The sequence below is a fragment of the Salvelinus namaycush genome, chromosome 28, assembly GCF_016432855.1.
Source record: "Salvelinus namaycush isolate Seneca chromosome 28, SaNama_1.0, whole genome shotgun sequence".
In the NCBI taxonomy this organism is placed as follows: Eukaryota; Metazoa; Chordata; class Actinopteri; order Salmoniformes; family Salmonidae; genus Salvelinus; species Salvelinus namaycush.
In genome coordinates this window covers 23124289-23145138 of record NC_052334.1, presented here as the reverse complement: position 1 = coordinate 23145138, position 20850 = coordinate 23124289, and the positions used below count along the sequence as shown (strand labels likewise).

At 44.7% G+C, this 20850-nt stretch overlaps 1 protein-coding gene and 1 long non-coding RNA gene across 3 annotated transcripts; both read left to right on the top strand.

Moving 5' to 3' along the window:
• The first annotated feature begins 4 nt into the window (after positions 1-4).
• Positions 5-12227, top strand: slc38a6 (solute carrier family 38 member 6). Of its 2 annotated transcripts, none has more exons than XM_038967417.1 (16): positions 5-302; positions 1772-1902; positions 2057-2130; positions 2469-2521; positions 2725-2764; positions 5687-5765; positions 7761-7846; positions 7941-7999; positions 8083-8148; positions 8643-8699; positions 9227-9306; positions 9867-9967; positions 10224-10348; positions 10565-10709; positions 10984-11078; positions 11373-12227. In XM_038967417.1, the coding sequence occupies exons 1-16, from the start codon at positions 210-212 to the stop codon at positions 11454-11456; spliced, it is 1368 nt and encodes a 455-aa protein (XP_038823345.1). In that variant the 5' UTR covers positions 5-209; the 3' UTR covers positions 11457-12227. The 2 variants fall into 2 exon arrangements, with proteins under 2 accessions (XP_038823345.1, XP_038823346.1); XM_038967418.1 differs by lacking the exon at positions 5-302 and adding an exon at positions 651-735.
• A 2136-nt stretch (positions 12228-14363) lies between these two features.
• LOC120023818 lies at positions 14364-18460 on the top strand. The gene is made up of 3 exons (XR_005472761.1): positions 14364-14610; positions 18100-18302; positions 18412-18460. It is a non-coding gene; the product is annotated as an uncharacterized LOC120023818 (long non-coding RNA).
• The last annotated feature ends 2390 nt before the right edge of the window (positions 18461-20850 follow it).

Below are 20850 nucleotides of genomic sequence, written 5' to 3'. Positions count from 1 at the left end.
GTTTTCATGTCATATGACCACCTCAAATCACCTGTGAGAAGTTGCAAACACAGCTAGAACATTTCTCATAGTGGAGCATATTTTATTGGTTAAAGGAAGCGTTTGCCGTCAACAGGCACCACAAACTGCACAGATGAGGTATCTATTGTATTGGTTGTTGAAAGTAACATTCTACTAACGCCTTGCTCGTGGGTAAGTCACCTGGAGACATGAGTATCAATGGAGAAGGCACCACCGTCCATTCTGACAATTGGGCCGCCGCGGAGGACATGGGCTGCGAGACCAACCCTCTCCTGGGAAATGTAAGTATGCACTCAGCTCTAGCCAGGAATTAAGAGGCGTACGTTTAATAACCTTGTGTTCATTCAGACAATGGCAGTCTGGGTTTCAGTAACGTTACTTTTGGCAACCGGTTTACAATCCCAATCTAGCCTACTACAATTGGTCTCTAGTAGGGAGTTTATATTAGAAAGTGAAACGGTCAAATAGAAGGCTGGACCCAGCTAGTGAATATGAATCACATGCTCAATCTGTACAATTCTATCTCACATGACACTTTAGTTCACTTGCATTGTCTCCCTCAGCACTTTGTAAATCATGCACATTCTCATCTCAGGCTGTTTGCCATTGCAAAGTCCACATTTCACAATGATTTGGCCCCAGGGAGGTACTGTACGCATGCCATTAGAATGATTTGTTAAAAGTTTTTCTTCTTGAGCCAGCAGATAGTGACTGGTAGGCTACATATTTCTTTGGCATTTTATGTGTGTTAAATTTGTCATTTTCACACATCCCACTGTAAAGTGTACCTTAGAGGTCATGACAAAGAAAATAATGGCCCCTAATAAGGTCAAGCATTGCAACACTAGTCTTTAAAATGATTGATTTTGACTGGTTACTCATTATGGTGATTGATTGCTGTGAAACAAATGAACCTACATGGGAATTGGAGCATCTCAGACATTTTACTACGGCACCGAAAGAGCTTCTCTGCTAGTTCCCATATAGCCTCATGTTTAGCCCTCTGGTCACTTTTTAATAATGTGTTCATATTTTGCATTACTCATCTCATATGTATATAATCTATTCTGTATTCTACTGTATCTTAGTATATGCCGCTCTGACATTGCTTGTCAAATATTTATATTTTCTTAATCCCATTCCTTTACTTAGATTTGTGTGTGTGTTGTATGTTGTGAAATTGTCAGATATTACTTTACTGTCGGAGCTAGGAACTCCGCAATAACATCTGCTAAACGCATGTGACCGATAACATTTGATTTGATGTAATTATAGTGCACGTCCTGTCCACCACTGCTGTAACCTTGGCTATATCAGATCCAAAAACGTGTATGTTAATCCAGACTCATACTCCTGTTTGCTGTGACACTGACACCAGGGTTGTGGCTGGATCTCTCCAGGGTATTCCCTAATAGAGAGGCTAAGCCAGGCATCACCCTTAATATACGCAGCTCAGGCAGCTGTCCTGCAGGCTATGGCTCAAATACACTCATCCCTCATTCCATTCCCACATCCTACATTTCATTATAGTGCAGTGATCCTCATCACCATTACACCAGTGTATCACAGAAGGGTTTCCCCTAAGTAGTAGAGTCAGTCTGTGTCCCTTTCTTGATTATGTTCTGTATCAGAAATTGTGCTTTCAAGTAAAAGTAAGCTATTGTGTAGTGAGTTGTATATTGATTTGTGATTGACTGAGCTCTCCTTATGCCCCCCCCCCCCCTCTCTCGCTCTTCCGCTACCTCTCCAGAGAGCAGAGGAGCCAAGGGCTAAAGGGGCCTCCTTTACCTCCTCGGTCTTCAACCTGATGAATGCCATCATGGGCAGTGGCATCCTGGGCCTGGCCTATGCTATGGCCAACACAGGCATAGTGGGCTTTTGGTGAGTAGAACACATCCAGGTATATTTTTAAGAAAACATTGCGCTGCCTCTTAAATCCTTTTTTGTGTGCTCAGCTTTCCCAAACAAGCTCTACAACTGTATCTCTATGTATGTCACTGATGTGAATGTGGCTCCATGTCCACCATGTCTGCAGTATCCTTTTGCTGCTAGTGTCCAGTCTGGCAGCTTACTCTATACACCTCCTACTGAAGCTGTGTGATCAAACAGGTGAGCTGGCCTTCAGATCTCATGTCAAACATCTGTATGATATAGCATGATTAGGCTGACAATGTAATAATGGCAATCTAGATCATTCCATCGTATCTCTTAGTCAAGCTAAAATAAACCCACATGATCAGTCAGGTGATGGCACACCTCTAATTCAGTCATCTTGAGTAGGTTACAACCAATATTGTCTCCTGAGAGTTGTTTTAGATAAGATGTCAATGGGAATTAGAATTATAGTACACTTCCATATAGTTCCTGTTTCAGATTAGGTGTGAACTGTAGAGAATGTACAGTATATTTGTTTATGGTGGATTGATGTGTTTATCTGTCTCCCATAGGTATCACCTCATATGAAGACCTAGGAGGCAGAGCCTTGCAGAAGCCAGGCAAAGTGAGTCCAAATAACAAATCATAAGTCACAAATAAATATTATTCACTGTTTCCATCAAGGAGGAAGTAAGACATGAAGCTTGACTTGTATGCCTAGTACAGTACTACACAGTTATGGAACGTTATGAACCCTGATATTTCACTTTTGTACCTGCGTCGGAAATAATATATAATTCAAGTAACCCCCTTTTAAATTATTTGTAGGTTCTTGTTGGAGTCACTATTCTCATCCAAAACATTGGAGGTAAGGTCAGCTTTGTTTCTTTGCTCTTAAGTTCCTAAATTCTGCATCTTGCAGTTGTAACATTTGAAATGAAGTAGCACCATTGAGAAGTAACATCTTACGGTGAGGCAGACCAGGCTCTGTTTAGCCTCAATGATGTCACAGTATCAGATGTGTCACTGGCGGGAGTGAGGAGGGTGTAAAGCTGGACCAAAGGGCCCTGCACCACAACCCTTCCTGGTGTGGCCATTGGCCCGAGTCCCTGATAACCTTTAACCTCAAGGCACTGTCCCCTCTGGCCCCTTCCATATGGGGCTGAAACACACTAATTGATCTCAGATGGTGACCCTCATAGTCCCACCCCTCAGTGATGAGACCTAATGGGAGCCCCCACTTCTACCTCCCCCTCCCTTCCTCAGCCCTACTTCTCACACAGATGGGAGCCTAGGTGCTCTCTCTTGCCCAGTCATTAGCAGCAGGGCTGAGTGGATTATTATTGCAGTGCCCTTTGAAATGTTTGTGGTTGTCCCAGCATGGGGCAGTCCTTGAGAGGGCCTATGCACTGCCATGCCCCCCTGCGTCCGTCCTTTTATAAGGGGTGCAATTAGCTCACTCTGGGTAAACACTTATCTACCCTGCCAAAAGCTGATGGGCCTATCGACCTTAATTACTACATGGCCTAGGGCAGTGGCTCCCAACTAGGGGTACTTGGCCTATCCACAGGGGTACTTGAGAACTCATGAGATCATAGGCCTACTGGTAAAATGCACATGAGGGGGTACTTAAGGGGTACTCCAAGCAGAGTAAAATTCAGTTGGTGGTACAGTAACTGAAAGGGTTGGGAATCACTGGCCTAGGGCTCTCAGACCCCCACCCACTAGCTTAATGAAATGAAAGTGCCTCTGTCTTGTGCTAAATACACCTTCCCACTGTGCCCACAGGGTACATACTGTACATACACAAATACATTACACAGTACACCAATTCTCCTTTTTTTGTTGATAAAGACCATAATTCAACAGCTTTTGATTGAAAGAATATTACTTTTATGCTCATGGCCTTATGTTTAGAGATATAAGTACACTGCTCAAAAAATAAAGGGAACACTTAAACAACACAATGTAACTCCAAGTCAATCACACTTCTGTGAAATCAAACTGTCCACTTAGGAAGCAATAAATACATTACACAGTACATCAGTGCTCCTCCTTGCACAAAGGCGGAGGTAGCGGTCCTGCTGCTTGGTTGTTGCCCTCCTACGGCCTCCTCCACGTCTCCTGATGTACTGGCCTGTCTCCTGGTAGCGCCTCCATGCTCTGGACACTACGCTGACAGACACAGCAAACCTTCTTGCCACAGCTCGCGTTGTGCCATCCTGGATGAGCTGCACTAGCTGAGCCACTTGTGTGGGTTGTAGACTCCGTCTCATGCTACCACTAGAGTGAAAGCACCGCCAGCATTCAAAAGTGACCAAAACATCAGCCAGGAAGCATAGGAACTGAGAAGTGGTCTGTGGTCACCACCTGCAGAACCACTCCTTTATTGGGGGTGTCTTGCTAATTGCCTATAATTTCCACCTTTTGTCTATTCCATTTGCACAACAGCATGTTACATTTATTGTCAATCAGTGTTGCTTCCTAAGTGGACAGTTTGATTTCACAGAAGTGTGATTGACTTGGAGTTACATTGTGTTGTTTAAGTGTTCCCTTTATTTTTTTGAGCAGTGTATATTCCCCACTACCAATGTGTCTGGCTTGTGGAAGTCGTTGTCTACTTACTGTAAATGACTGCATGACTCTAAACAATTCCATCATGTTCCCCATGTTAGTCTGTATGGACATGCAAATCTATTTTATGCCTGGTCATAAGGAAGGTCGGGGTTCTGTGGTCCATATGCCAGACGTCAGACTAAACTCCAGACTAGGTGTTATGTACTGTATTTACCATAGTGTCTGTGAGCTGAACTGAGCTCAGAGGGAATGTGTGAGCAAGGAATATCACACACTGTAGCCATACCACTGGGCTATTATGTCTGAGGAAGGGAGATTCCTGGCACCCCTATAGTAAAGCATGCCAACACTAAGTGCACTTCATCAAGGCCAGGGCAGAGACAAGTTGTCATCTGATGCTGGGGTTACCTCACATCCTATGAGAAAATACACTGTTAAAGGCACAGTGTTCATTTCATCTGTGCGACTCTGATAGGCGCCTAATGAGTATCTGTGCGTGTGTCTGTCTGTGTGGGCAGTAGTGTTGGAAGCGTTTTCTAATGAAAACAATTAGTGGATCAGTAGGGATAAGGGTACAGGTTAGTTTAGTTTAAAGGAGACAGGAAGTCCAGCCCCAGGGCAGTCTGGTCCAGGCAGCTAGCCCTGGCCCTCCCTCGTTCCCCAACCTAATCCCCATAACGCTGCCTCCCTTAACCATAGCAACTGACTAACACTCTCTCACTTACCCTGACCTAAACACTTCTCACCCTCTGTCCCTTTGCCCCGCTCTCTCATATTAGGGGTGGGCAGTCTGACCCACAGGAAGTGACCTAAAGCCTGGCCTCTGATTGGCTGTCAGAAGAGTTTGGGTGGGAGGGAGGGGCTCTGGGGCTCATGAGACTCATACAATATCCTGTTTCCTAGGAAGCAGGAGGGAGGAGGAGAAATACCTGGATTAGTGTCAGGGATCATTATTGTTAGTATTCCTTCCCTCTCCGTTCTGGCTGCCCTGACAGAGCTTCTGCAGTGGGAACATCTGCATAGTGTCTGCAATTTAGGCTTAGCTGGGTGATCCCCGGAGTCTGCTGCCCCACCTCTGTCAGCTTGGAGAGATGTGGACTAATATTCTAAACCTTTGTCTGACCTGTGTTTGGTTGGAACAGCATATTTGCTCTTGTGTGTGAACAATGTGGTTGTAACTCTAATGAGCGTCTCTGTTGATATTCCTCCCCAGCCATGTCGTCATACATGTTCATCTTGAAAACAGAGCTTCCTGCAGCCATCGCCAGCTTCCTGAGGCCAGAGACCTCTGGGTATGCATACACTTCCTGCATTTTCAATTCAAATGAGTAGACCTTTTATTCAAACAGACAAGAGACTAGTTACCAAGACATTCCTCCTGTGTTTTAGCTGCCTTATCACTAACAGTTATTTCTGTCCATATGGTGCATTAATCACATGACCTGACTGACACAGGTAAAATGCCATTTTAGAGCAGATTTGGATCAAATAACTGACATAAGACTAAGAGAATTCTAACCACAAGGCAGCTAAACCTGGAATTAACTACTCATACCTAGCCAGGCATCAGATTCAGCTAAGATCACATGAAGAATGTGGAGGAAATATGTCACCAAACCACAATACACTGTCTAGCAGGGCTTGGAGGAAAGCCTGTGGTGTTGTGTAACATGGAGGAACTGTACCTCTGACTGACTGAGAACCATTCCTCAGACTCCATCAGTGTCCTTCATTTTGGCCTGGCTGCCTGGAAGAGGTACCCCTTCCCCTCCCTACCTCCTGAGAACAGCCCACAGAGAAGTCCAAGTCCTAGAATGTAACTTCTATCACTTTATTACCAGCCACACTGAGCTGAGCGATAGCTGTGGCTGGTCTCGGCCCAATCCGTCAACATCTGTCTCTTCCTCTCACAGCTGCTTTGTATTAGAGGCTCTCCCTCGCCCCAAATCTCTTGCATATGTTCCCTGGAATCAGAGCGATACAACGGGATATCAGTTTTGCCATTTTAATTACGGCTGTGCTGAGGGAAACAAAACTGTGCTGTTGATGAGTGGCTTTGGGATGTTAACACGCTCATATTGAAGCCCATTAAATGCTAAATACTCCAGTTGATTCATATTAAAAAGCATTTCCCCTTTGCAGCCTCATTTTATCTTGGTATCCCAGAGTGAAAGGCAGTCCGTTGTAGTCTATTTTGGAGCCTTCGAGTCGTGTCTGTAGTGAATTATGTACTGCCTACAGTAAGTCAATGGGCCCTTGTTAAAGGCAACTAACAAAGCCAGACATGGTCATGGACAGCTGGGATGGGTTTCTGCTGCATTGACCAGATTTATGCTAATCTCCAACACTTGGTGGAGATGGACTCATTGGCAAAGCTAGTCAAAACTCAGTCCCATCCTGCAGCTTGTTATACCACATTTCACGGGCATTTCAACAATCTTTTTTTCCCCCCTCTCCATTGAGTAATCTAACCAGGGTTGATCCATATCCTCCAGATAGTCAGTGGGCTTCCCTTTGTCAGCAGCAGTGTGGGTAGAAGCAGAGGAAAGGTTCTGAACTGAACAGTAGTGTAACCTGATTGTCCTAGGGAAGGGTTTAGGTTTAGGTTTGAGCTGAGACAGGCGTTTGGGTCAGAGTGGTTGTTTACATGGCATCCTGTTAAGGAATGTCCACCCCGTGCAGACAGAGACAAGACTTTGGGCCACTATGGTAATCCAGGAGCCGTGAAACTGCCAAACGAGTCACTTGGTGTTGATGTGGTCAGAGCAGGTGCTGCTGATACTGGGAGCCCCATAAACAGCCCTGGAGCCAGTCCCCCATGACCCCACACTGCGTCCCTTTCCTTCCCTCCCAACACACAGCAGCCAGAGCCACCGCTCACTCCCCCCCCCCCCCCCCCCCCCCCCCCCTCGCTCTCCCACCACCCGCCTTCTGAATAAACGGCCAAGGCTATCCCTCAGCAAAGGAAAATATTATTCGCCCTCAGAAAAAAAAACTGCGATTGAAATCTGGCCCCATCTGACAGAGCGACAGAACGTTTGCATGTGAATTACATAATTGTTATGGTTTGTGAGTTAAAGCCTTTAATGTATACCACATGATGAGACTGTCTCGCTGTATTTGAGCACGAAATGGAGACACTTTTTTTGTTCAGGGGAGAGGGAGATTCCCCATTAGTGTCTTCAGCATCAGACTGGTGGTTCTGAAGATATCAACTTTCATCTATGAAAACAGAAAATATTTTCTTTCCCTCTCTCCCTTCATCCTCTCTGACCATCTCTCTGTAGGGGGGCCTGGTATGAAGATGGCAAAACGTTGCTGATTCTGATGACGGTGTGTGTGGTTCTACCTCTGGCTCTGCTGCCCAAGATTGGTGAGTGGCCTGGTTTGGTCTCGTCATCTGGCACTCTTGCCCCTGAATCTTTGATGGCCGTGTATATCACTATCTCTCTCCTTCCACCCTCTAGGTTTCTTGGGCTACACCAGTAGCCTTGCATTCCTCTTCATTCTCTTCTTTACAGTTGTGGTGAGTTCAGTTCAAATCTTATGCTTGTAAAGGACTTGTTCCTTTTCCTCCATAATACACCTGACCTGTTGCCTCTTTCCCAGGTTGTGGTCAAGAAGTCGGCCATCCCTTGCCCCCTCCCAAGCAATGTGACCCTGAGCATCAACCAGGTAACAACCACAATGCAAACTGCCCTGGCCACACACACCAAATACTGTTGGTCACATTGACCTGAAGGCTGTGCGCTTTACTGCAGGCCTGGTTCAGGGCCATAGGAATAGGCCATAGGACACAATCCTGGAGATTGAGTTTCTGAATCGGAGGCTTTGGTGGCTGACTGAGCTAGTTATGTATGACGAAGACCAGGGAACACTGCACTGTGATTGGTGTCAGTCCTGGAGGGGAGGAAGTACCTACGGCCTCGCCAGTGCAAGGAAGTGACCTTTGACCTTATTGGATATAAGCGCAGCACTATTGCTTCCTTGTACACAGTCACGGCTTTGGGTCCATTTTTAAATGGTTGCTATTTACGTTTCTCCACAGCCATGACTGGAATTTAATCTACCCCAACAACGCTCACATGTTCAGCCACCTTTTACAACTGGAATAAGAATGGAATAGCTTTAACCTTGCTGCATTTTCTCTGTTCATTACATTTTTCCAGGTATCCAATTCCTCGGAATCGGAATGTACGCCCAAACTCTTTGTCATCTCCAGTAAGGTATGTATGCATTGGTTAAAGTTGTCTCCATCAACCCTGGATATGTAGTCCATAAAACACAGAAGCTATATAATAATTGGTAAGCTGCAATAAGTAGTGCAGTATAATGATTACAGTTGCAGAAGCAGTCTTATGGCTCTTAGCGCTTCAGTAAATGGCACCGTCTGTCTCTAGTTCTTAGTTGGTCACTGGTGACATTTCCCAATCATTAAGAGTGCAGGATTGTGCAGTGTATGGAACAGCACGTGTGTGACATTACCACACTTCAGTTTTGTTGGTAATGACTACTATTATAACTTCAACTACTAGATCCGCACACTGCTGCTCCCCCTCCCCGGGTTACCGTATAAACCGCTCACCCCTCCCCGGGTTACCGTATAAACCGCTCACCCCTCCCCGGGTTACCGTATAAACCGCTCACCCCTCCCCGGGTTACCGTATAAACCGCTCACCCCTCCCCGGGTTACCGTATAAACTGCTAAGGCCTAAATGACTGCAGTGTGGTGAATGATTGATGTGTGTTTCAGAGTGCTTACACCATCCCCACCCTGGCTTTCTCCTTCCTCTGCCACACTGCCGTGTTGCCCATCTACAGTGAGATGGACCGGTCAGTACCCTGCCTGACACATCCCATACACATCATACTGTATATACCTGTGTATTCAATGTCCTTACTACAACCCTCGGCCTGCATGGGGTTGCTCTCTGTCTTGTTGTTAATCAAGCATAACAACCTCAGCCGCCGTTTATCCTCATCCTTCCTCACTGAATGTATATATTTCTGGACAAATAGGATGTGAAAGTGACATCCGCTTTACTTCCGTATTGTCTCCCATGCTTTTTTGAACTGGCTTTACAATTATATAGTCATATTCATGAAAATGCGGTCATTTTTCTTTATTTATGTATGTATGTATGTAGATGAATTTACTTCTACCAGATGCATTTTATGAAGTTTTTGCTCTTGAATACCATTGTGCTATGTTTCTGTCTTGAAGAGCATTCTGAAAAACTACAAGGCTGAGTGGGAAGTCATTTCCTGTTTACATTCACAGCATATTGCTATGGAAATGATCATGGCCTCTGGAGTTATCATGTATGTATTGTGGGGCCTTTTTAAATGTATGTATACTGAAATAATAAATCCCTCTCCTGATGTGTGTTTAGGCCCAGTAAGAAGAGGATGCAGAATGTGACCAATGTTAGCATCTCTCTGAGCTTCCTGCTCTACCTGATCTCTGCTTTGTTTGGCTACCTCACCTTCTACAGTAAGCGGATAGTGACACCTCACAGAGAGAGAGCTGGTTGAAACTATTAAATCCATGGTGTCTCCCCCTCCTTCCAAAATGTTGGACCAGTCCTTCACTCAAATAAATGTTATTGGTTGCATACACATATTTAGCAGATGCTATTGCGGGTTTTGCACAATGCTTGTGTTCCTAGCAGTAATATCTAACAATACACACATCTAAAAAGTAATGGAATTAAGAAATATTAGGACGAGCTCTGCTATATCTCTGACAGGCCACGTGGACTCGGAGCTCTTGCTAAGCTACGACACGTACCTGCCGCGTGATGTCTTGGTGATGGCTGTGCGTCTGGCCATCCTGCTGGCTGTGCTGCTTACTGTACCCCTCATCCATTTCCCTGTAAGTACTGTACCCCTCTTAGACTACTGCTCTGCGTCTGCTTGTTTGCTTATACTCTCATACTTCCATATGAGTAGTTGGGGCATTCTATCTGCAAAATGACCAAAAATGTACATGTCTGTCCCATAAGTTATCTGACTTGCCTCCAATCACAGTACCATATTTTAATGAGTCCAGTTGTATGACTGCTCTAAACCTGTGCTGTCTGTCCTAAAGGCCCGGAAGGCAATGTCAGTGCTGTTTTGTGGAGATAGGCCTCTCTCCTGGGTGTATCATATCTTCTCTACTCTCCTGATCCTGACTGTGGTGATGCTGCTGGCCATCCTTGTCCCTGACATCAGGAATGTGTTTGGGGTTGTGGGTAGGTGTTTAGTCATTTAACTAATGGGGTTTTCTTTGAGGGGGAGGGGGGGGGGGGGGGGTGTTCTTTGAGGGGGGGGATTATTATTGTACCATTTGCATTCATACATTAGGACCTTATCAGCTAAATGGGTTTCAAATGGTTGGTTAATGTTCTCATGTTTAGGGTGACTGTCTTTTAATCTGTAGTTTGATTTGGGTGTTAAGTATATTGTGTGTACTGTATGTTCTGAGCTGTTGAGATGTTTTACCGCCTGTGTCTCTGCATCCTCCAGGCTCGACCACGTCGACCTGCCTGTTGTTTGTGTTCCCGGGTATCTTCTACCTCCGGCTCAGCAACCAGCCGCTCAAGTCTCTGGAGTCTGTCGGGGTAAGTGCACGCTTCCCAAATTCATCCTCATACTGGAGTTGTTTAGCCTCAACTCATAGAAAATAGGAATATGTAATGGCTGGAAACTCAAGAAAACAACACCACTATTGAATATATATATATATATATATATATATATATATATATATATATATATATATATATATATATATATATATATATATAGCCATCTATTCATAGTTATTCTACAATATCATCTGGCAATGTAATGATTATGACTACCTGTGGTTGTATATACTTTAATACTAAGGTGATGTCACCCCCCTCCCCCAGGCTGTATGTCTGCTGATCTTCGGCCTGTTTGTGGGACTGCTCAGTCTGTGTGTCATCGTGGTCACCTGGGCACAGAACCCCTGAACAGGACCACAGAACTAGACCACCCACAGCTCTGCTCCATAGAGCCTAAAGGGAGAATTATGCCAAAGAAATACTATTAGGCAGCACAACAGAACTCTATGACCACAAAAGACTGTATGACCGCAACACAGGTCAGTGGCATGACCACAAGATCACTGCAACACTTCACCCAGACTCTGAAAGCATTCGACTGCCCAACACCCCCATACAATCAGTGCTGCTCTTGTGCTTTTATGTAACTGTACCTTTTAGCTATAGTGCTTCTAAAGCTTCAGTTGCCTTTTTTAGTTATGGACAATGTGTACACTTGACAATACATCTTGAATGTGGGATGACGTATTCTTGAATGTGGGATGACGTATTAGTATCGGAGTCGGTGAAGTTATTCTATTCATACTGTTATTTTTTAACTCATTATTGACAAGATTAAGAAATCGTTCATAACACTTTAGAGCCAAGCTCTTTTATTGGGGCTGACCATGTTGAAGACCGACCAATTACCAGACAAGAGGCGTCATGCTCATAGGGGGCACAAGGGCATGTGCCCCCTCAGATTTGTCAATTTTCAGATGTTAAGTTAATGACAACTTCATTTTTAAGCCCATGTTTTATCTTAATTTTTAAAAAGATCTGTCAGCAGTATTTGACAGAGGGGGCAAACTGAGTGGACTAGTAAGTGGTTCCTTCCAAGGTGAACCATGGAGCAAAGTATAGAGCCAGTGATGGATAGGACTTGCAGGTGGTATGTTAATAAATTAATTTGACAAGCTATGTAGCCTATTGACTCCTTGTTGAATAAATAAAATATTTTGTTTCTGCTGTAATACTAGCCACCTACAATTTTATGAAGTTAGCTTAAACAAGCAAGCTAGATAGGTTCCCAATCTACCAACCACAGCCTGAATTCACTTGGTAGCTAGTTATCAGTCAAATTAGAGTATCTTATCTAACCATCTTAGCTGGAATGCCTGCTGGCAAGGTTGCTAGACTTTAGAAAAGCAAGCAATTTCTAAATGTATTGAATAAGACTCACATTCCTTTCAATCTTTTACCCAGATTTTGGCAAAGATGCAGAGAAGCATATTTAGTTTCTTTAAAAAAAGCACCACCAGTCAGGAGGATACAAGACAGCACAAGACATAGATAAATACTTGGTTTAAATGTAATCTGGCACCTTATGATAATGATCATGATATGTGCCTATATGATCCCATGTACTGGTGTAATATCCTAGGCATGTTAGTGCAGCATATCGAGATGTGTGATATACAAAAGTCAGAATGACACGCATCAAAATGACAATCAACAACCGGTAAATGACACCAGGTAAAGAGGTATGCTTACATAACCCATGCAGAAAAATAGGCATATCCTCATGTACTTTGTGCCCCCTCTAAAATGATGGGTGCATGACACCCCTGGACCGCTGTAACTCTACATAATTTGAAGCTGTGGAAGACCATGAACTGCCAGATCCCTAAATTAGTTTTTGCTTTCAGAGACAGATTCTTGTTTGTAAATGAAAGTGCTGTATAAAATAAATCTATTAGTAGTTTACATGGTCTCTCTGACAATCATGTCATTTTCAGTTACTAAATGTTGCTCTGTGTTTAGTGAATATACTATACACTCCTCGACCGCACCTCAGGTATCAATCGTAGAAAAGTTATCCTACATCGACCTGGTTTTAAAACATTAAAATGGTTTATCAGCTGTTGTATTACATGATACATTTATTGTAAAATAAAAGGGAAACATTGTGATTTGTATAATTGACTTTGGAATTTTAATTGAGTACTGCTGTGATCTCCTTTACTGTGGAATAATAATCACTCTACCATGTATTTGCATGCATTTTATTGATGTTGGGACAATCTCTGCAGTGTAGCACTTGGGGTCTGTAGCTAATGAAAGCCAAATGCCCAGTACTTTTCCAATCATGATGCTGTTAGGATTCTCTTGGCACCCTCTGGAACCTCTGGCCGATGCTTCTAATCTGAGGAATGGAGTACTCTGGTCCCCAGGCCTAGCAGGAGTCTACCCACTCCTCACACTCCCAACCAGGGGTTAGGAGGCTCCCTAATCCAGGGAGATGGTTTACTGACTATTATAATAATAATACGGGAGATCTGCTATCGTCAGGGGAGGGAGGACGTGGTGTGTCATTGCTGGAGTATTCTGGTAGAGATTTGCTAGTTTAGCTCACATGTGGTTTAGTTCTGGTCTACCTCAGCAGTGAGTCCAGTGTCTTTCCTATGACAGGCTTTACACCCCAGAGGAAGGATCTCCTAGTTTGGCTTTATAGAAACCAAGGGGAGAATCTCAATTGCATACGCCTTACCACCGCCTCAAAACTCATTGGAGGAGAAGGTAAGAGGGGCGGGACATCTGGCTTTCTCATCCAATGAGGTTTGAGAAGAAATTGAGTACGCAATTGAGATCTTTTTATAGACACCCTCATCTCCTCTCATCTGCCCCATAACTACACAGATATATTTCCACAGTGAACTGATCAAACAAAAGTAATCCTTTGTCTGCTTGTCTGGCGACTGGTTGCAAAGAGAGGCTGTTCTGTAACGCTTTGCAGCAGAAACACAGGCTTGTTAAATGGTAACAGATATGAGTTGTACAGATCACAGCTATCTGTCACCACTGTTGTCTGTTGGTCAGCATACAGGTTTTCACAGAAATGGTGATAATCAGGAACATCACTACACTGATGGCCATGTCTTATGTTCCCAAAGGAACCAGTATAGAGTAAGTTGCCAATATTCCTCAATCACTGAACAGAAGCACCATCTAGTGTTTGACCAAGCTCACAGCAGCCTCTACTCCACCTCTACCACTGCTTGTTGACATTGTGTGCTTTGTATACATAGACTTTGGTAGAGGAATGTAACCAAATGCGGAAGTTTTCTCCAAGCTTTTCCCTGAGTTTGAGCTGTATGTTAATGCAGACCAGAGATGTTTTAATGGAGGGTTGATGCTTGTGTCCTCAGTGTTTTTGTTTTGCTTAATGGACTTAACGGAGGAGAGATGGAGTGGGGAGGAGGGAACACTGGGCTTAAATTAAACCTCTGTTGGCAGCCGCAGCTTGCCCCATTTTTAGAGCTGTCAGTTTTTTTTCTTCTGTTGTTGGAGATCGGGACGCGAGGTACCACCACCAATTCTTATTCCATGTCCCTACTCTGACCCTTCTGTTTGTGTGTGTATGCATGCACATTTTAAATAAATATTTTCAAAAGTCTAAGAATTCCAGTTCATTGTATTCCTATTCTCAGAACTGAGTAACGATACAGAGTAAACCCACAGGGACACAGTATAATGTCCTGTAGTCCTCCCAGTAGGAAGAGACAGGTCCTGGCCAGACAGATGAATAGTCAGACAGTCCAGGTTTCCTTAGGTAGTCATGGTGTAACAGGGTGTGTGGTAGTAGCCAGGATGATCAGTGGTTGGCTCTGAGAGCGTGGTCATGAGGGAGAGCAGAACCTCTGCTTGAGTGCCACACTTCCTGGTCATTCCTGCAACAGATGAGGAGCGGTCACTATAGGCTCACTACAGTGGCTTAGTCACAGTGCCAGATCTACAACATCTGGCACTGTAGTAGATCTAAGTCCTGTAAGACATCTGCTTACTGTTCACCTTTACAACCTATTCAAAGTCAGCACTGAGAAGAAGTCTTGTAATACTCTCTGATATTATACTTTCTCCTAGTGGCGGTGTGAGTTTTCATTATTCTAACATTATGGTTGTGGAATGTCACGCAGACATGAGAACAGTCTGAATCTACTTGTAAATACTATAATAGATCTCTACATAATGTAATTTGACAGTGTCACCACAGATTGTGTTTTCGTAACCACTGTGTCATCCTGCTGCCTCTAACCCCTCCTCCTTGCTTCTCTCCATCCCCCAGACCATCTTCAACCCCAATCGATTTACATGGTATATCACTAACCATGCTTTTCACGTCAAACTAAGAACATTCCTCACTCTGAGGACTCTTTTAAGTCCACAGATGTCCCCTCATGCACACCACTCCAGTCATATTAGGGCATTTCCATGTAAAAAGATCCATGCCACCAACATGTGAAGTTCATAGCAGCATATCAAATTGGGTGTCAAATGAAAGCTAAGAGTCTATATTTGTTTTACTTCCACATTTTGTTGTGTTATAAAGTGGGATTAACATGGATTTAACTGTCATTTTTTGTCAATCTACACAAAATACTCGAATGTCAAAGTGGAAGAAAATGTTAACATTGTTTTTAAATAAATGAAAAATAAAACATTATATCTTGATTAGTTAAGTATTCAACCCCCTGAGTCAATACATGTTAGAATCTCCTTTGGCAGTTACTACAGCTGGGAGTCTTTTTTGGGTAAGTCTCAAAGAGCTTTGCACACCTGGATTGTACAATATTTGCCCATTATTATTTTTTAAAATTCTTCAAGTTGGTTGTTGATCATTGCAAGACAGCCATTTCAAGTCTTGCCATAGATTTTCTATGGGGGGGTGTGCTACGCCAGTGTGCGTCTGCAGTACCTTTAGTGCTCTCAGCCAGACTGGCAAATTACAGTGCATTCGGAAAGTATTCAGACCCCTTGACCTTTTCCTCATTTTGTTACATTACAGCCTTATTCTAAAATTAATTAAATAGTTATTTTCCCTCATCAATCTACACACAATAACCCATAATGACGAAGCAAAAACAGGTTTTTAGACATTTTAGAAAATGTATTAAACATAAAAGACTGAAATATCACTATTACATACGGTATTACTTCAACACAGTCTGCACATGGGTCTTACCTGAAACGTTATAGTACGAACTGGCCATGACTGACCCAGCAGACTTGGACCAGCTCCGCAACGCCATCTCATTGGTAGACACGAAAAGGTTTCTTTGTGGTCTGATGGAAGGGTTCCAGGACGTGGCCGAACGTCATGAGCTAGCATTGGACGCTTTGCGGGAGCAATTCCATGGGTTGTTTACCAGGCAGCTTACCACGACGGTAACCCCCCAGCCCCTCAGTAACCCGGCTGGTAGCAGCGCCGTCACCCCGGTTTCCCGGAAACCCGCTTATCTCCCCCGGAGCGCTACGATAGAGATTTCAGAACCTGCCGGCCCTTTCTCTCCCAGTGCTCCCTCGTTTTCGAGCTGCAGCCTTCTACGTTCCCCTAAGACCGCTCAAAGATAGTGTACATTATTACACATTATTATGTCCGGGAGGGCACTCGCCTGGGCAGCGGTGTGGGAGCAACAATCTGTCGTCTGCCTCAGTCTGGAGGTATTCATGACGGAGGTGAGAAAGGTTTGAGGCTCCGGTGTCCGGGAGAGAGGCTGCCCGGAAGTTACTCCAGCTTCGGCAGGACTCCCTCAGTGTGGCAGACTATGCGGGGATTTCCGCACGCTAGCAGCGGAGGGTGCCTGGAACCCGGAAGCACTGTTCGACACGTTCCTGCACGGATTATCGGAGGAAGTAAAGGACGAGCTTGCAGCCTGGGAACTACTAACGGATCTCAACTCACTCATCGCTTTAACCATTAGGATCAATCGGCGGCTACGGGAATGTAGGAGGGAGAAGAGGTCTGATTGCGGTCCCAATCGCTCACTCAAGGATCCCACCTTGCATCTGATGAACTCCGGAATTCCCCAGCGTCTTTGTCCCCGAGAGGATCCAAGCTTACCCGAGTTCCTCCAAGAGCCTCCGAAGCCCGCCGATTTGCCTCTTCCCTAGCTGATGCAGCTCGGCAGGGCTAGGCTGTCTCCAGGCAAACACATATGCAGACTTAACACTCAGAATCGTCTGTATTGTGGTACTACTGTCATTATGTGTCTACCTGTCCCTTCAAGAGACCTAGCTCATTGATAGGACACCGGAGGATAATTTTCTTAAGGATCATTTTGCTTCTCCTTCTACTCGCCCCCCTCTCCATGCCACCCTGCTGTGGGGCGACCAGTCCAAGTCTCTCCAGATACTCATTGACTCAGGGGCCAATATGAGTCTTATGGACGTTACGTTGGCGTCCGAGCTGGGCATCACCACTCAACCCCTCTCCATTCCCATGGATGTTAGAGCACTGGACGGGCGCTCTATAGGCCGGGTCATGCACCATACCACCCCCATCAACCTACGAGTGTCGGGGAACCACAGCGAGACCATCCAATTCCTGTTAATTTAGTCCTGTGGTATTGGGATTCTCTTGGCTCCAGCAACACAATCCCTCGATTGACTGGTCTACTGGTGCCATCGTGGGCTGGATCCCGTTCTGCCATGCCCGTTGCCTGAAATCAGCTCAGCCTGCCCTGGGACGTCTTCCTGGGGGCTTGGAAATTGCCCTGAACCTCTCCGCCATTCCCACGGAGTACCAGGACCTCCGGGAGGGGTTCAGTAAGGCCCGGGCCACTTCACCTCCAAAACACTGACCGGTACCCAAGGAGGTTAAGCCGGTTGCGCTGACACACCGCTATAGTCCAGTAGCTACACCCCCGGAAGCCGAGACCTTTCCCCCCTGCTCCAAAATCAATAGCCCCTCTGCTGTTTGTCCTCTGTTGCCCTGTACCCTCCGTATACATCCTAATTTTCATGTGTCTAGATCTAAACCCATGTCTCACAGGCCTTTGTCTCCTGTTTCCAGGCCTACCCCTCTCCCCCGTCGCATGGACGGCCAAACGGTGTACAGGGTGAGACATCTCCCGAAGATTCGACCTCGGGGCAGATTCCAGTACCTGGTTAACTGGAAGGGTTATGGCCCGGAGGAGAGGTGCTATGTCTCCGCTAGGGACATCCTGGACCCAGGCCTCATCTCGGAATTCCAACGCCGACACTCCGCTCAACCAGGTATGTATCCAGGTAGGACGCCAGGTGGCGTCCCTAGAGGGGGTGGGGGGTAAATGTCACACCCTGATCTGTTTCACCTGTTCTTGTGCTTGTGTCCACCCCCATCTAGGTGTCGCCCATCTTCCCCACTTATCCCCTGGGTATTTATACCTGTGATTTCTGTCTGTCTGTGCCAGTTCGTCTTGTTTGTCAAGTCAACCAGCGTTTTGTTTCTCAGCTTCTGCTTTTCCCCAGTCTCTCTTTTCTCACCCTCCTGGTTTTGACCATTGCCTGTCCTGACTCTGAGCCCGCCTGCCTGACCACTCTGCCTGCCACTGACCCTGAGCCTGCCTGCCGTCTGGTGCCTTCCCCCTACTCCGGATTACCAACCCCTGCCTGCCTTGACCTGTCGTTTGCCTGCCCTGTTGTTGTAATAAACATTGTTATTTCAACACAGAATTACCTGGATTTCTGCATAAATTTGACATGATCTTCATCTTCATCTTCACAACAATAGACAAACTCAGTGTGCTTAAACTAATAATACACAAATGATTGTATTTTTATTGTCTATATTGAATACATCATTTAAACATTCACAGTGTAGGTTGAAAAAAATATGTGAACCCCTAGGCTAATGACTTCTCCAAAAGCTAATTGGAGTCAGGAGTCAACCTGGAGTCGAATCAATGAGACGAGAGTGGAGATTTTGGTTAGAGCTGCCTGCCCCATAAAACACTCACAAAATTTGAGTTTGCTATTCACAAGAAGCATTGCCTAATGTGAACCATGCCTCGAACAAGAGATCTCATAAAATGTAATATTAAGAATTGTTGCCTTGCATAAAGCTGGAAAGGGTTACAAAAGTATCTCTAAAAGAAAGTCCACGGTAAGACAAATTGTCTATAAATTAAGAAATTTCAGCACTGTTGCTACTCTCCCTAGGAGTGGCCGTCCTGCAAAGACGACTGCAAGAGCACAGCGCAGAATGCTCAATGAGGATAAGAAGAATCCTAGAGTGTTAGCTAAAGACTTACTGAAATCTCTGGAAGATGCTAACATCTCTGTTGAAGACTCTACAATACGTAAAACACTAAAGAAGAATGGTGTTCATGGGAGGACACCATGGAAGAAGCCACTGCTGTCCCCCAAAAATATTTTCAGGTCTCTCCAGAAATGTTTGATTAGGGTCTTTGTCTTGTTGGAAGGTGAACCTTCGCTCCAGTCTGAGGTCCTGAGCGCTCTGGAGCAGGTTTTCATCAAGGATCTCTCTATACTTTGCTCCGTTCATCTTTCCCTCGATCCTGACCAGTCTCCCAGTCCCTGCCGTTGAAAAACTTCCCCACAGCATGATGCTGCCACCACCATGCTTCACCGTAGGGATGGTGCCAGGTTTCCTCCAGACGTGATGATTGGCTTTCAGGCCAAAGAATTCAGTCTTAGTTTCATCAGACCAGAGAATCTTGTTTCTCATGGTCTGAGTCCTTTAGGAGCTCTGTGATCATCGGGTTCTTAGCCACCTCCCTGACCAAGGCGCTTCTCCTCGATTGCTCAGTTTGGCCGTGCAACCAGCTCTAGGAAGAGTCTTGGTGGTTCCAAACTTCTTCCATTTAAGAATGATGGAGGCCACTGTGTTCTTGGGGACCTTCAATGCTGCAGAAATGTTTTGGTACCCTTCCCCTCCCCAGGTCTGTGCCCTGACACAATCCTGTCTTGGAGCTTTACGGACAATTCCTAAAATAAATTTAAAAAACGGACAATTCCTTAATTTCTAAAAACCTGTTTTCGCTTTGTCATTATGGGGTATTGTGTAGATTGATGAGGATTTTTATTTATTGAATCAATTTTAGAATAAGGCTGTAACATAACAAAATGTGGAAAAAGTCAAGGGGTCTGCATACTTTTTGAATGTACTGAAGCCTGCCAGTCAGCTCTTCGCCACCCACGTGGTCCTAAAGCCAGCCACTAATCCCGCTAAACTGCAATTGCCTTATTAAATATGGATTGGATTGATTTTAGTAGCCTATTTTAAATTGATGGTGTTGAGCTAGTGTATGGCGACTGACCTACTCTGACATACCCAATTTACACTCCTGGTACTGTGTTGTTGTTGTTTTGAATTTGCCCCAAACATAACACTTTGTGGACTATTCAGGACAAAAGTTCATTTCTTTGCCACATTTTTTGCATTCTTGTTTTAGTGCCTTATTGCAAACAGGATGTATGTTTTCTAATATTTTCATTCTGTACATGCTCCTTCTTGTCATTTAGGTTAGTTTTGTGGAGTAATCCATCCTCTGTTTCTTTTGTTTTTGCTTCTTTTACTTTTGGTTTTGTACACCAGCTTCAAACAGCTGAAAATTGGGTCACGTCCATATATGCAGAACAAAAAGACTGAATGACTGGGTCGCGTCTCTGGCAACTGAACCGATAGAACGAATGACTAGCCGGCTTGGGTAGCAACCCTAGATTTGTGTCATGACTATATCTTGTGGAAGGATGAAATAGTATGAATAAATTAATCAAAATAAAGTTCATGAAAATATGTCAATCATTATTTGAATATGTT

Excerpts from the sequence above, each read along its gene's own strand:
- slc38a6 (XM_038967417.1), top strand. The coding sequence starts at position 210 with ATGAGTATCAATGGAGAAGGCACCACCGTCCATTCTGACAATTGGGCC. Across the intron at positions 8,149-8,642 it reads TGACCCTGAGCATCAACCAG|GTATCCAATTCCTCGGAATC; the intron begins GTAACAACCACA and ends ACATTTTTCCAG. Across the intron at positions 10,710-10,983 it reads GAATGTGTTTGGGGTTGTGG|GCTCGACCACGTCGACCTGC; the intron begins GTAGGTGTTTAG and ends TGCATCCTCCAG.